The sequence below is a fragment of the Arvicola amphibius genome, chromosome 6, assembly GCF_903992535.2.
Source record: "Arvicola amphibius chromosome 6, mArvAmp1.2, whole genome shotgun sequence".
Classification (NCBI taxonomy): Eukaryota; Metazoa; Chordata; class Mammalia; order Rodentia; family Cricetidae; genus Arvicola; species Arvicola amphibius.
Genome location: NC_052052.2, coordinates 31,316,337 through 31,332,921, shown reverse-complemented (window position 1 = coordinate 31,332,921; position 16,585 = coordinate 31,316,337). Strand labels below are relative to the sequence as shown.

Sequence of the window (16,585 nt, the reverse complement as noted above, 5' to 3'; positions counted from 1 at the left end):
GGCTGCTTGAATTTTGAGACAAGGTGTCACACAGCCAAGGTTGGCCTTGAGTTCCTATCCTTTGGCCTTCACCTCCCAAGGACAGGATAAGAGGTGCATGACACCACACCCATCTACTCCTAACCTCCTTGGGTCTCCAGAGTAATCCAGGCCGTCCTTGAATTTACTGCAGTTCTCCTGCCTCAGGCAGGTTTTACAATGCCTCCCACCATCCCTTTCAGCCACCTCATTTTACAGATTAGGAAACTGGGTTCAAAAGTGTCCTGAAGATTCCTCCACCCCATGATTCCTGCTTGATCAAGACGCATTCTATCAGATGGTCTCCTCCCCACACATCCTGAGATAGTGACCCCTTGACCAGTTGCTCCAGAGCTAAAGGGATCAAATCTGCTGGGATATCCTGGACTACCTACTGCTGAACAGGCCTGCATTTCACTGTTGCCAAGTTGGAGGCTTCGATACACACACACGGCACTTCGCTCTTCCCCATGCTGGCCTCTGACGAGAGCCAGTCCTAGCTGAAGCACAGGGGCGAGAAGACAGGACTGTCCCTACTGCCACTTAAAACCACACACACCAACATCAGCGAAGTCTGGTTCGTTTGCCCACCTGACCTATCTTGACTCAGGTACAACCTTCCCTGTCTCTTGGATGCAGGCCAAGACCTAAGCATGCTTTTGCTTTTTCTGATACTTGGGTTTCCTTACCTTTTCTCCACCCCACACCCCTTTCTACTTATTCTGATAAAGCGGTTCTGCAGAGTTTTACTGCTTGTCTGCTGTTCTTTGAGATAGGTATTTGGCCTTGGTTGGCCTGGAACTAACTATATCAGGCAAGCTTTAAACTCACCTATGCTTCCTAGGTGCTGACATTAAAGTATCCGGCTCTAGGGACTTTTCATTTAAACCTAATTAAACTTTCCTATTTGAATAAACATTGGCGTTGCTTGACTTTATAAAAGTAGGCAACACAAACACCAACATTAAAAAAAAATCCTTTATTTACAGTTCAAAATTTAAACAAGATCTTGGTTCTGATTTGTGAGACTTCCAGGTTCTGGCTCACACACTGTGGAGGCAGAGGTCAGTTCAGCTTGTCAGACTCAGGGGGAGTGTCACCCAACACAGAAGACCTAAATGGTAAAGACAGGTCAGTGAGAAGATAGGGATAAACAGCTCAAAGGAACAGGAAGGGCACCTCTATGAAACAAATGCACCCGGATCCTGATCTTCTTTTTCCCAAACCTTTGGGTCCCCAGGAGCACGTGAAGACGTAGAACACAAGAGCAGTAGCGACTGTGTGAGCATGCACACCTCTAAGATCCTTCACCTCTCCCTGTGCTGTAGTATGTATTAACTTGTATTCACTTATTGTGTGTGTTATGTGTGGGCATGCATGCTATGGTGCTCAGAGGACATCCTGCGTGAGTTGGGTCACTCAACCACATAGGTCCTGGGGATTCAGCTCAGGTGTTGGACTTAGCAGCAAGTGTTGTTACCTGCTGTACTAGCTCCTGGCCTGTATATACTATCTCCACGCAAAGGGACAAATGAGTTCCAGGAAGCTTAATGACTTGACTAAGGCCACAGAATTAACAATGTTGGGGCTTTCTGTCTGGCTCAAGGTTTGTGTCTTCACCAGGCTTTGAGAGCTTGCTGTACTAAGAGTAAGGGATGTGTACCACTGCCTTTCTCTCATCAGCCCCCTTATGTGGACACACCGTCTTCTAAGGAACAGTGAGTTCTGGTTTCACAAGTTACCCTGGGTCCTCAGTGTGTAAGAATGCATAAGTGCATTATAAACAGTTCAGTGTACTGGAGATGAAGGTCTATGACATCATGCACTGTGTTCTCAATATGGCCCTTGCTTCAAGGTGTTCCCAGTCAAGACAAAGCTAGCCTAATATATACACTGCAATACACTCACTGTGCTAAGTGTTGTGATAGTACCTGGTGGGAACCACGGACTGGGCTAAATCCAGAAGAGGGACACAGACAGGATTTCTTTCTTTTTTTTTTTTTTAAATATTTATTTATTATGTATACAATATTCTGTCTGTGTGTATTTCTGCAGGCCAGAAGAGGGCACCAGACCCCATTACAGATGGTTGTGAGCCACCATGTGGTTGCTGGGAGTTGAACTCAGGACCTTTGGAAGAGCAGTCAATGTTCTTAACCTCTGCACCATCTCTCCAGCCCCCCAGACAGGATTTCTAAATTGATGTTAGCCATAGGCATACTTCAGGGAGAGAATAGAAAGACTTGGGATATATACACATATACACACAATGTGTCTATTAGAAGATTTAAGTTCAGGGTAGAATTCAAATATTAATGGAAAAAAATAGACTGAAAAGAAAGTCTTTGCTGCCTCTACTTAGTGGCAATGTGCTATTTAGCCCCAAAAGTTCTAAAACATTCAACAGAGTGCCACGTTTGTGCAGCACAATCATCTCCGTAGTCATTCATTTACTCTGAAATCTTCCCAGTACACAGATCCTTTCTTTTTCATAAGGCTGAATGGTAGTGCATAGAAGAGCCACACCGTGACTGTGAAGACAGTGTAGGGGCCTTGCCTTTGGACTGGAGTAGAGCCAGACATTCTACCTCTCTTGTGGCAGAGAACAGTGCCACACACCCAACAAACAGACAAATACATGGGGGCACACCTTGCTGGCATGACTCTGGCTGGAGCATCAGGAGGTCATCTCCTCCTGGGCTGGCTTACTCCTTGAAAGGACAAACCCTGTCAATCCCATGCTGAGCTTCACAACTCACTATTACCTGTGAAAACTCATCAAAACTAGCCCTCTTGTAAACTCCTCTGAGCACCATAGCATGCATGCCCACACATAACACACACAATAAGTGAACACAAGTTAATACATACTACAGCGCAGGGAGAGGTGAAGGATCTTAGAGGTGTGCATGCTCACACAGTCGCTACTGCTCTTGTGTTCTACATGTCTTCACATGTGCTCCTGGGGACCTGAAGGTCTAGTGTTTGGAAAAAAGATGAGGATCCGGGAGTACATTAATGGAGTACATTAAAGTATGAGAAATAATGCCTAGCATGGTGACCCATGTCTGTAATTTGGATACTCACAATGATGAGACTCTGTTACAAATCAGTTCCCCCCCCCCCCCAAAAAATCCAACCAAACAACAAACAATTGCCCAATATGTCTTAAAATCATCTATATGGCTCTTTTACCATTCTTCCACCTAAAACACTTGGTATAGTAAAAAAACACTTGGGGTGAGGGGTGCACAGAAAGCTTGCTCCACAGGTACTTTGCTTTCAAAATAAAATGCAGTCATGTTATACTTCTATGCTTTACCCAGGCTAACCTTGAGTTCCTGGGCTTCTGTGCTCCTCAGTCTCTGCAGTGGCTGAACTACCCAGGATAACTGATGTCACCGCCATGCGCCTAGGTATTAGCTACAGCATAAGCCTGAGCAAGTCAGGGCTGGAGAGTGAACTGGGGCGCAAGTCCAAGGCTCACTATATAATACGGCAGCCATTACAGCCACATGTAACCCTTCAGATTTAATTAAAGTAGCTGGGAGGTGGTGGTGCGTGTCTGGGAGGGAGAGGCATGTGAATCTCTGTGAGTTCGAGGCCAGCCTGCTCTACAGAGCCAGTTCCAGGAAAGCCAAGGCTACAAAGAAAAACCCTGTCTCAAAAAACAAAAATTTAAATGAAGTTAAAAATTCAGGAGAGGCTGGGTATGTAGTTCAGTTGGTGAAACACTTGCCTATTATATAGGAAACTCTGGGGTCAATCTCTAGCACCACACAGACCAAATATCTCCGCCCCCATCCCAGGACCCAGAGGGGGGGGGCAGAAGGATCATAAATCCAAGGTCATCCTCAGCTACAGCAAGTTTGAAGCCAGCCTGGATTATCTGAGACCTTGTCTCAAAAATAATAAAACATAGCTGGGCATAGTGATGCATGCTTAATTTCTGCCCTTGGGAGGCAGAGACAGGAGGCCTGCTACAGTTTCAGTTACTGGGTTACAAAGTGAATTCTTGGTCTGCTAGGGCTGAAATATAAGACCCTGTTTCAAAGTCCTCCCTTCCTTGTAAGTAAAAAAATAAAAATAACAACAACAAAAACAACCAAAGAAGCCAGGGGTGGTAGCCGTACACGTCTTTAATCCCAGTACTCAGGAGGCAGAGACAGGTGGATCCCTGTGAGTAAAAAACAAAAACAAAGAAACAAAATGCCCATCCCCTCAGCCACCCCAGCCAAGTTTTACATGCTTTGTAACCACACAGGGCTGCAACTAGCTCTGCCATCTACCTGAGCACAGACACAGACATTTCCATCACTGCACAGGGCTGTCCAATGGACATACCCAGTCTGGAGGGCCTCTGGGATGTGAATGACCACTGAGGAATTTGTTTCACTTGGTCCACAACAGGGACTTTGACAGACAAAGAGCTAAATGACTTTTGCTAATAGTGGGGAGGCCGGCTAATGATTCTGAAAGTCCCCAAAAGGGCTTTCCAGTTCTGTAAAGAACTGTTCAGAAAAGAGACTCCAATGTAAAAAAGGTTGTTTTTTGTTTTGTTTTGTTTCTTGTGTTGGGCAGTGAATCTTGTCTGTCAAGCAAGGACCCTGTCACTAAGCTACAATCCCTGTGCCCCTAAAATAATGATTCCTGAGCAGGGCAGTGGTGGTGAACTCCTTTAATTCCAGCACTCAAGTAGAGTTCAAGGCTAGTGTCGTTTTCAAAGTGATTTCTAAGATAGCCTGGGCAACACAGAGAAACCCTGTCTTGAAACCCCTTTCAAAAAAAAAAAAAAATTCCTGAATAACCCCCGCCCCCTGCCCCAGTGTTGGGATTAAAAGCATGCACCACCACCACCCAACCTGAACAATCTTTTCAATTTTATCTTTTATATATGTATGGAAGAGAGTTTATTACAAAGCAAAATGGGGCACCCTCACGGCATGAGAGTGGCACTGGCCAAAGAGACCACTGTAAAACATAACCCTCACTAGGTGAAAGCAGGCAGTTTTAAAAAGACCTAAATTTTTAGGTAGGCTTTATGAGATTTCTTAATGTTTTTCAGTCTTTTTTTTTTTTTTTGTAATCTTCTATCATTTAGCAATGATCAGAAATCTCATCATTAGCAATAGACATCAAAGAAATGAGAGAAACCAGGAGAGAATAGCCAGTAGCTCCTGAAGTGGGGAGAGAGGCTCGTGGTGTTCACTGAGCCTGAGAGGGAAGCACTGGCCCACAGGTAGCTCCCGAGGAGCGCCTGTGCATCCCCGCCTCAGCTCTCTCATTCCAGCCCTCCCCAAAGTGCTTGGTTTTCCCTCGCTGCCTCGTGGAGTGTCACCCAAAGTCCGTAAATTCCTGATGCTCTGAGCACAAGCATGTCACAGATGATGTGGATACAGTCACTGAGGTTGTTTGGTATCTAACTGATCTCTACTTAAAAAATAAGAGACTGCCTGCCATGGTGGAGCGTGTCTTTCATCCCAGCACTCAGGAGGCAGAGGCAGGCGGATCTCTGTGAGTTCGAGACCAGCCTGGTCTACAAGAGCTAGTTCCAGGGCAGTCAAGGCTGTTACAGAGAAACCCTGTCCTCCCCCCCACACAAATAAACACAAAATAAATTCAACAAAAGTCACATGGTGGTGATGCACACCTTTATTTTAATCCCAGTACTCAGGAGACAGAGGCAAATAGACCTCTGAGTTCAAGGTCAGCCTGGTTAAGTTCCAGGACAGGCTCCAAAGCTACACAGAGAAACCCTATATCGAAAAACAAAAACAAACAAAACAAAACAAAAGAGGGCTGAAGAGATGGCTCAGAGGTTAAGGGTACTGGCTACTCTTCCAGAAGTCCTGAGTTCAAGTCCCAGCAACCACATGGTGGCTCACAACCATCTGTAATGAGATCTGGTGCCCTCTTCTGGCCTGCAAGGACATATGCAGGAAGAACACTATATACATAATAAATAAATATTTAAGCAAACAGACAAACAAACAAGACTCCAGGCCAGTGAGATGACCCAGAGGGTTAAGACCCTTGCTGCTTAGTCTCAGTTTGATTCCAGGGACCACAGGGTAGAAGAGAACAGACTTTAAAAAGTTGTTCTTTAACCTCTATTCTTACCTACAATAAACAGATATAATTTTCTAAGCATGCAGCTAAAGTACAGAAATGTCAAAGGGTACAGACCCAGTACTATAGAGGATATTATGATTGGAGGTAGTGAAAGTTAGATAAGACAAAGCAGGAAAGTTATTAAGGGACCAATAATCTTGACACCATCAAATTAGAACTTCTATATATATTTTTCTTGTCCTTTGCTATAGAAGGGATAGACCCTGTGTGTGTGCGCTTTGTGTTCTTGTCCTTTGCTGTAGAAGGGATAGACCCTGTGTGTGTGCTTTGTGTTCTTGAGCAACACCCCAGCCTTCTTTTTTGCTGGTGGCCAAGCTGCTGCCACCATGGCCCTCTGTGAATTTGTGGCAGTCTTGCCTCAGTCTCCAAATGCTAAGATCCTGAGGTGCAAGCCTCCACAACCAGCTCCACCAAAAAATTTGCATTTATTTATTTACTCATTTTGTGCATGTACGTACGGATGTGTGAGTGCCACAGCACACATCAGAGGGAAATCTGCAGGAGTCAGTTCTCTCTTCCCACCAGCTGGTCCTGGGGACCAAACTCAGGTCTACAAGCTTGGCAGCCCTCACCTTTACCTGCCACTGAGCAGACTTTGCTTGGTCCCTCTTTTATATGGGGTCACGAAGTTGCCAGACTAGCCTAGAAAACATTCTTATACCCAGGCAGTCCTCAAACTTGTCACCTCTTGGCCACCTCTCCCTGGCTGGGATTACAGAGTTACTGGTGTGTACTACCACACCCAACTAAATTTTTTTCATTTTTGCCTGGCAGTCCTGGAACTCACTCTGTAGAGCAGGCTGGCCTTGGGCTCAGAGATCCGCCTGCCTGTCTCCTGAATTGCTGGAATTAAAGGTGTGTGCCACCATATCTAGGTGATAATATTCCTGGTAATCAGGAAGCTGAGGCAAGTAAACTAGTATGGGTGGTTTTCTAATCTCATACCTGGGAGGCAGGAGGACTATGGATTTGAGGTCAGTCTCAACTAGAGACTTTTCTTTAAATTATTTGTTTTTACTTGCATTAGTGTTTTGCGTGCATGCACGTTTGTGTGAGGGTGTCAGATCTTAGAGACAGTAAGTTGTGAGCTGCCATGTGCATGTGTGCTGAAGAGCGGTCAGTGCTTTTTTTTTTAATTTTATTTATTTATTTATTATGTATACAATATTCTGTCTGTGTGTCTCCCTGCAGGCCAGAAGAGGGTACCAGACCTCATTACAGATGGTTGTGAGCCACCATGTGGTTGCTGGGAATTGAACTCAGGACCTTTGGAAGAACAGGCAGTGCTCTTAACCGCTGAGCCATCTCTCCAGCCCGCGGTCAGTGCTCTTAACCGCTGAGCCACCTTTCCAGCCCGGACATTTTCATTTCATTTCTCTCTTTTTTTTAAAATTTATTTATTTATTATGTATACAATATTCTGTCTGTGTGTCTCCCTGCAGGCCAGAAGAGGGCGCCAGACCTCATTACAGATGGTTGTGAGCCACCATGTGGTTGCTGGGAATTGAACTCAGGACCTCTGGAAGAGCAGCCATCTCTCCATCTCTCTATCCTGCTACAGAGACCTTTATTGATCGATAGAAAGAAACAAACAGGTGGCATGGTGACCCCTTCTGAGTGCTGGGGATTTTTTTAGCCAGGCGGTAGTGGTATTAAACCATCAGTTGTCAGCTGCCTAGTATGAGTGCTGGGTCCTCTGTAAGAGTGGTAAGTGCCCTTAACCCCTGAGCCATCTCTTCAGCCTGTTGGTCATGAATGTACAAATCTTGGTTAAATCCCTAGCACCACAAATAAAATAAGTTTCTGTATTATTTAAAAGTTACTTTGGAGACAACTGGTAATTCTGATTTTGAATATATATTACAAATATCATTGTTTATTTAGTCTTAGTAATTAGCTTTGTTTTTAGGGCTCCTGCTGAAGCACCTGAGGGTGAAGTGTCAAGAGATCTGCAGTTTTAGGATGAGAACGAAGGCAATGAGGGCAGGAAAGGAGAGAGACAAGACAGTGAAGGAGAGGGCGAACGGAGGGAGGGGACAGCACAGCTACAAGCAAATGTCCATCACTAGCTCTGAGGTTATGGGTCATTAATCAACATTTTTCCAAATTTTCTTGTAGGTTTAAAAAAAACTGAAAAGACCAACAAAATACCACGACCTCTCACAGAGGTGGACGGACCCATCTTCCCCGCGTGTGCTAACGCGCAAGCCACTCACGTCACTAGCAGTCACCTCAGAGCGTGAATTTGCTCCTGGGAGTGCCTTTTAGTTCTTTCCCAAAAGGCCCCAGTGCAGAGCAGCCAGTGGCAAGTAAGAGAAAGTAAGCCATGGAAGCTGCACGTGAGGCCCACACCTCCAGGACTGGATAGCAGGCTGGTCCCAGTCACCTGGGAGTCAGATACTTTTCAGGGTGACACTGGATGAGCAGTAGAAAAGGATTATTTAGAGTGTCCCCCCTTTTGCTCCTCACAGTGACCCTCAGGCTGACATCCTCTCCTGACAGCTGAGGAGACATTCTTTGAGGAATGCCTGCTCCACGCTCATATGCAGAGGAATGGACTCAACCCACATCTGAGAGTGGAAAGTCTCCCTCAAGTCATGATTCCTTTTCTTAACTGGAAGAAGAGATCACTTACCTGGTTCAGTCTTGGTCTAGATTACATTTCCCCACACTGGGAGATTACCACTGGCAGTTTGGGCTTATTGTTAGGGCCCGTGGGAACATTCTAGAAAACAAAGCATAAGAACATGAGATGCCCTAAGGCACCTGCTCAGTGCCTTGCTTACATCCCAAGAAAGGGCCCAAGATCAGACTAATGCGGCATGCATCCTGACAGACAGTAAAGTCTAACATATCCCCATCCCCTAAGCAAGGGCCCAGGATCAGACTGATGTGGTGTGTGTCCTGACAGACATTAAAGTATAAAAGACCCAACAGAAAAGTAACACTCAGAGGCCTTGGCTCCACAACCTAACAATGTAGCAAGTCGGAAGAGCACTGACCAGGGACCCAGCTTATGGAGGAGTCACAGAAGAGGGTGATCTGAACTGAGCCATCAAGGGCAGATAAGATCCCAAAGGAGGAGCTCTTCAGGAAGAGAGGACTGGAGTCAAAGCTTGGGGCTGGGAAGAGCAGGAGGCACGCACCTGTTCTGGTCAACCTCCTTAAAGAAGAGCCAGGAGTGTGATGCCACTGACCAGAGAAGAGAAGGCAGTGGCAGAAGGGGTCATGGAGGGATAGGCAGGGTACAGGTCATGATTCAGGATCCTGAATGCAATGCCAAGAAGTGGAATTTTATCAAGTGGGCATCAGGATCAGAAGCCAAACCCTAGGATGTACTGGGCAGGATAATGAACGGAGCCAAGAAGGCTTGACCTCTCCTGTCTTCCCCAAGGAAGGAGAAGGCCGTAACTGCAGACAGTGACAAGTCTATCTAGGAAACTGGAGCCCGTTTACCCTTCTCTAGCTCCTCATTAATAGGCACAAGGCACTGATCAGAAAGGCTACAGGGCCACCCCAGCAGGACCAACCTCGATTTTTCTCATCACTAGAAGTCCATCAATGATTTTTCCTGCAGGAAGAACATTAAGTCAGGTTTCTTTCTTGGTGCTGGTACTGCACTCAATTCCCAGTGCCCATTCTTAGTTGGCATCTCAAACCCTCTTACAACGAAAGGAAACTGAGTTCAATGAGGCAAGCTGACTTGCCCGAAGTCATAAGGAATATACGCAGGAAACCAGGATACAGGATTGAACCACACTCATCCATGCTATCTCTGGGGCATTTCTTCATTATTTATTTCATGAGTATTGATTGGAATACCCTTGTCTTTTTTTTTTTTTTTGGTTTTTCGAGACAGGGTTTCTCTGTGGCTTTGGAGCCTGTCCTGGAACTAGCTCTTGTAGACCAGGCTGGCCTCGAACTCACAGAGATCCGTCTGCCTCTGCCTCCCACGTGCTGGGATTAAAGGCGTGCGCCACCACTGCCCGGCACCCTTGTCTTTTCCATGAGTTCTAGCCAATCCCCACGTCCACCAGCCCCAGCCACCCCACCACGTCCATCGGCCCCAGCCACCCCTACCATCAGCCTTAGTGAGTGTGGAAAATGTGGCAGATAGATGACTGGGACAATGGGATGGGAGTAAGACTTACCAAACACTACGTGCTTCCCATCCAGCCAATCACACTTAGAACATGTGATAAAGAACTGGCAGCCGTTTGTACTGGGACCACTGTTTGCCTGATAAGAACCAAACGTACCTGCAGTAAGTTTCTCTGGCTGTATTGGGTGAAGGGCAAGATTTCCTAGAATACACAGCTCTAAATGCAACCCAACTGAGCACCTGTTATGAGCTCAGGTCTAGATAAGGACAGACAGACAAATAGGACATAGGCTCCACCCCTGAGGATCTACGTTCTTCAATCAATGAACAATTTCCTTGTCAGGTTCTGTAGGAGTCAGGCCTCTCTTTCCATCATGTAGGTCCTGGGGACTGAATTCAGGCCATCTGACTTGATGGTAAGCATCTTTACCCGCTGAGCCCCTAGTGTAAGGTTTTGTAATGGGAATGACTGCTCATTTAAAACAAGCAAAGACAAGATTTAATTAAGTTTTAGGTTAGCATACAAAGTAATGCTTTAATTATGGCATTTTCATATGTACATTTATTATACTCTGTTCTTATTGATTCTCTTCCCCTACATCCTCTCATCTCTCTAACTGGTTCCCTTGTCTCTAATGGTTCCCCTTCTGCTTCTTTCTTTTAAATTTTTTAAAAAAAAATTGTGTGCGTGCATGCGTGTACACGTTTATGAGGTCAGAGAATAGCTTTGTGGAGTCAGTTCTCTACTTCCACCATGACACGGGACTAGGATTGAACTCAGGCATGTGCAGCAGGCGTCTTTATCCCTTGCCTTTACTTGCTGAGTTATCCCCCTTTCCCTTCTTACATGACTTGACTTAGTGTATTTAGCTGCAAATTAGTTATAACTGGGTTATACTTACAAATTGATTAGTAGTTAAGAAAAGACACACTGCCTATGAAATCAGCTGTTTGAAGTGGTTTTGCAATGTATTAAAATTTATCTACTTGTATTATGTATTCCCATTATAATTTTATGTACACCATATTCATGAAGGATCCCCAAGACCTGTAGTTGCCGACGGTTGTCAGCTGCCTGATGCGGGTGCTGGGTACCAAATTTGGGTTAGACGTTACATGTGACACGGCAGGGGTCATGTTTGTGTCCCTGTGCTTTGCCCTAAGGCCTGAATGGAACGGCTGTGGACAAATTTTCACAAATTCTCATAATGCCCAAGAAGAGTGAAGAGCAGGCAGGAAGGACAGAGGATGTACACACAGACACCAGCACCAGGAGGTGAGGACTGCAGCGCTGATGGCAGGACTGTGAGGAGTGGGAGGTGAGGGAGAAAAGAGGGGAGCAAGGGAAAGGAGGAGTGAGGGCGAGCAATGCGAAGGGGGCAAGCAGTGAGCAGAGCTGAGTTAGATAAAGGGAGTCTGAGCGGGGATTAGGAATGGGGAGAGATAGCAGGACATGGGACTAGGAAGGAAACTGCATGGAGAGAAAGGGAAGCAGGAGCGTGGCCAGCATGCAGCTACTGCAGTGAGTGCATCAGAGCAGCCAGGGCAACAAGCAGATGAGCATCAGTCTGAACACTAAGGCTAAAGCCCATCCACACACTTCATACCAATAAAGGCAACAACACAAGTCAGAGCTCGGTTCCATTCTACAGCTGCTAGACCCCAGCCAACAACATCAAACCAGACCAAGGAAGGAGGAAAGTGTAGGTGCAGGAGAGGTCTGACTGAAGTAAGAGAAGCATCTGCTCCTATTCCAAGAGACAGAGCTGGACCTCAACAAGGCACCAGAAATCTGCTCTTCCTCCAACCCCAAATCTTAACTGAACCTCACTTACCATGGAAAGCAGGCCTGGAGCCGAGTGTCTAAGTTTAAAATTTTCATCTGCAAATGGACCGCGGTAAATGCTAGCGACTCCAGTACCATCTCCCTAAGTAGAGCAGAGATATGTTAGTCATCTGAAGTATTTGGCACCCTTGAAACCAGAGGAAGAACACTCACAGGGCTGGGGAGAATGGCTCAGTAGATAAAACTGGTTGCTATCCAACCATGAGGACCTGAGTTCAAATCCTTAGCACACACATTAAGAAGAAAAAGAAGGGGGGACAAAAAAGCTAGGCATGGCTGTACATGCCTCCAGAATTAACATGTGGAGAAAGGCAGATACCGTGAGCTAACCAGTCAGCTACCCTCACTGAACCAAACAGCAAATGATCTACTGAGACCTTTCCTTAAGACAATAAGTGACTGACAGGGAATACCTAATGTCTTCCCGTACACACACATTCAACATCCATAGACTTGCTCACCCATGTGCCTACTAGTGTACACACACACCCACAGGCTTCCACACATGCATGCCCACTAATGCACACCCACTGGATGGGCAAAGAGAAGAAACACTGTTGCACTTAAAGTCTAGGTTCTTTATCTTTTTAAGATTTATTATTAGGCAGGCAGGTGGTGGTGGCGCACACCTTTAATCCCAGCCCTCAGGAAGCAGAGGCAGGCGGATCTCTGTGAGTTCTAGGCCAGCCTAGCCTGGTCTACAAGAGCTAGTTCCAGGACAGGCTCCAAAGCCACAGAGAAACCCTGTCTAGAAAAAATAAAAACAAACAAAAAAAGATTTATTATTTTTTAAAAATGTTTTAAAATTTGAGATAATCACATAATTTCCTCCCCCCCCCCCCGCAAACCCTCCCATATACCCCTTCTTATTCATTTTCACATTCATATAGCTGGAGTTAGAGTTGGCTATGAGCTACCATGTAGGTGCTGGGAATCAAACCTGTGTCCTCTGGAAGAGCCACCAGGGCTCTTAATCTCTGAGCCATTTCTCTGGCTCCCAAACTTTCCAATTTTAATAAATGGTTTATTTGTATTATTTTTAATTATGTGTTTGTTGTGTGTGTGGTGTGGGTACATGCATGTAAGTTTAGGTGCCCACAGAGGCCAGAAGCGTCAGATACTCCAGAAATGGAGGTGCAGACAACGATGAGACAGGGACTCAAGTCCTTTGGAAGAACAGTAGGTGCTCTGACCTGCTGAGCTCCCTCTCCAGCCTCCCAGATTTCCCAGTTTTATAGAACTACAGTCGAATCACAGCACAAGTGACCCCAGGATGAGGCCTAAAACTCCCATTGCTACCCTACGAAGGGGGAGCAGGATCCTATGCTACCCTCCGTAGGGGGAGTAAGATCCTATGCTACCCTCTGTACGGGGAGTAAGATCCTAAAAACTCCCAGGAATCTAAATCTACACTTACGTTTCCCAGACACACGGAGTTGGCACCATACCCAACTATGCGATACTGATGGTAAAAAAACAGCATGCGCAGAAGCGAGCGGCTAAGGGAAAAGCAGTGTAAGAAAGAAAAATCCTAGCTTACTGGACACACCCCAAAGTTGGGATGGGAACACAAATAGTGTGGACACAAAAAATGTCAGCAGCGAAGGACGGAGATCCCAGGGATACCTCAGCAAGCAGAGCAAAGCCCCTTCGAACCACCTGCCTTTCCTAATCGGATCCCTTGCCACTAACTGGGTTGTGGCTAAAACCTCAGCTTTCGAAAGGAAAAAAGAAAGGAAGACCCACAAAAACCAAACAAAAAACTAGAGTTTTAGACAGTGACACCAGAAGTGGAAGGAAAAATAGGAGACATAAACAGCCAGCTCACTTTCTTTTGGGGGAAAAAAATTGCAGTTAATTTCGAAGTTTTTTTGTGAACAATTTACGTGGACCACCTCGGATCATCTTTAGGTATCCTAGCAAAGTCCAATTTCTGGTTACAAAAGGCTCAGGTTTGGAGAATGGAACTTAATGATTCAAGTTTGGTAGGGTTACGTGTTCTGAGGACACAGACAGTGGTAGCCAGCAACTCTACAGTACATCCCCACGTCCACGCTCTCTCCACTTAACTTAGCAGTATTCTTAGATCTCAAGACTGGGGCCTGACTGGAAGAAGAGCCCAGTAAAAAAGCAGTACTCACATTAACAAAATCTCCACCCTGAATCATGAAATCCTTTATGACCCTGAAACAGAATAAGAAAAAGTCCTGAGGGAAGGATCAGTGGTTTAGTCACTGACACGGTTGATTAGTAGTTTTTCTGAAGTACAGCGTTTACCACGGTGGCACGGAGAATGAGTCTTCACCCCTGGAGTGAGCAAGCTGAGGGATTACTAACAGAAAGTTTTTAACTTCAGGGGCATCTTTGGGTTGATCTGAGGTGTATGAGTCAGTACCTGAACAGTAGGAAGGGGCTGAAACTTGGCAGGAAGAAATAACAACATATTTGCCAAAAGAAAAACATGTCAAGGGCTCAATTTGGGGGAATAGAACACTAGCAACTACATGTGCAATGGACCACTACACACACGGTAACGTAAGCTATTATACCCAGGCTCAGTCCTTAGCCTTTCTCGGCCTCAGTTTCCTTCCATAAAGAATGTGGATAACACACACTACTGCACAAGAATGCCGGGGAGGATTAATGACCACAGCTCTAACGCCCCTGATATGGGGGACATGAAAATTTTTCAGGATTAAAGTGGTATGACTTCTATCAAACCCTAACAAAAACAGGTAAATACAGAAAGCCAGGCGTTCATGAAGGTCAGGTTCCTACAGATGACTTCCTGATAACAGTGATTATTACAAAAGCCTCTACTAAAATCATAACCTGGAGCGAGAGAGATGATTCAGTGCATAAAGTCCTCGATATGAGGCCCAGATCCCACATAGAAGCCGGGTATGGAAGCATACAAAAGCGCACCCGTAACCGAACTGATTCAGTGTCTTCCTTGCCATCATTTCTCCAATACGGTATTACACAGAGCCAGCGTGGGTGACTTAAGGTGCAAAGGGAGCTGTGCCCCAGCTATCCGGTGCTGAGTGTGAACCCAGGGCCTCATGCATGCTGGGCAAATTCTCTGCCCAGCTATATCCTCAGCCCTGAACACGGACACTTTAAACAACAACCACGCATAGGTTTTGTACTCAGGTGTACAGGATTGCCTGTACAGACACCAAACGATGACCGCATTTCCTGTATGCTGGAAGTCTTACCTATGGAAAGTGCTTCCTTTGTACCCGATCGGAACACCATCTTTCCTGTAACCAAAAAGAAGGAGGCTTGGAGTGATGAGGGGTTCTTCCCGTTTAGGACACACTGGAAGCTAAGCGGACTCTCATAAAGATCTGGATAGAACTGAGCTAAAGAACACATCAATAATGGTGACACCCTCTGAATATCATCTTCCATCACTCAAGATTTGCCCATGGTTCCCCAATATCCTCACCAAACCCCCAGGACACCCTTCAGGAGTAAGGGAAAGGTCAAACACATCCGAGACTAACCTGAACTCTCCAGTGCAGAATTGCCTAAAAGGAAAGAAAGGGTGAACGATTCAGTCACCACGTCATCACTGCTTGAAGCATCTCTAATCTCAGGAGAGGAGAGTACCCACAGTGGGGCCACCAAGTTCACTAACTGGTCGGCCAAAAGCAGGGCATGCAAGCATGTAGCCTAGTAACAGAAACTGACACGAGAACGGTCAAACCCGGTAGCTACCCAGCTAGGGTAATACCCAAAACACAGAGCTCCCAAGGCAGTGAACGGATGGACAAGGGCAGACATTGTAAAGGCCGGCTTCGAGCTCAGCTACTCTGGTTCAGTTGGAGCATCTCCTTACCTAAAGTTCTCCGCCGTCTTAGGTACCACGTCTGCAAACAGCTCGATCTTCATGCGACCAACTTCCTGCAAGGGACGGGAGACGCAAGGCTCAGCGCCCACGGCCGCAGCCCACGCAGCTCAGGAGCTCCCACCTCCGCCGCCCTGGCCCAGCCGGTCTCGGGAGGACAGCCCCCCTCACCCGTGTCCTGCCCGCCCGCGCAGGTCCGCTGGGCTGCCCACACCTCACCTGGCCGCCAATGCTGACATCAAAGAAGACCACCGGATTGACTGGACTTGAATTTGCCACCGCCATGGCCCCGACCCGGAAGTAGAAGCACAGCTTCCGGCGACCGGTCTGGCGGAATTCATCCAAAGCTCAGACGCAGGGGAAACCGACCGTGGTTGGGCTCCGCCCCCGGAAGTGTGGGGCGGCCTGCGGGGAGCTTGCAAAGCGTGCGACGTAGCGGGTCTGCAGGTCCACGCTGAGGGAAGGCGGGGATGAGGGGAGAAGATGCAGAAGCAAGGAAGCGCAGGCATCTTTGCCAAAGGCGACGGGCTCCCCACTCGCCTGACTGTACTAGTGCAATACAAATGAATCTCCTGCAGGCAGCATTTGCTGAACTGTCACACTTGATGTGTCGTGTGTCCCCCCCCCCCACCCT

General features: G+C 46.6%; 1 protein-coding gene across 1 annotated transcript; it reads right to left on the bottom strand.

Annotated features, from left to right (window-relative positions):
- Window positions 1–982: 982 nt before the first annotated feature.
- Window positions 983–16,279, bottom strand: Ppih (peptidylprolyl isomerase H). Its single transcript, XM_038335340.1, has 10 exons — window positions 16,171–16,279; window positions 15,943–16,007; window positions 15,608–15,631; window positions 15,317–15,361; window positions 14,240–14,282; window positions 12,088–12,180; window positions 10,302–10,389; window positions 9,681–9,721; window positions 8,786–8,875; window positions 983–1,132 (listed from the first exon to the last, which is right to left on the bottom strand). Exons 1-9 carry the CDS (start codon window positions 16,234–16,236, stop codon window positions 8,807–8,809), a joined length of 534 nt encoding a protein of 177 aa, XP_038191268.1. The 5' UTR covers window positions 16,237–16,279; the 3' UTR covers window positions 983–1,132; window positions 8,786–8,806.
- Between the last annotated feature and the right edge of the window lie 306 nt (window positions 16,280–16,585).

Excerpts from the sequence above, each read along its gene's own strand:
- Ppih (XM_038335340.1), bottom strand. The coding sequence starts at position 16,236 with ATGGCGGTGGCAAATTCAAGTCCAGTCAATCCGGTGGTCTTCTTTGAT. Across the intron at positions 15,632-15,942 it reads AAGACGGCGGAGAACTTTAG|GCAATTCTGCACTGGAGAGT; the intron begins GTAAGGAGATGC and ends CTTTCCTTTTAG. Across the intron at positions 14,283-15,316 it reads AAAGGAAGCACTTTCCATAG|GGTCATAAAGGATTTCATGA; the intron begins GTAAGACTTCCA and ends ATTCTGTTTCAG.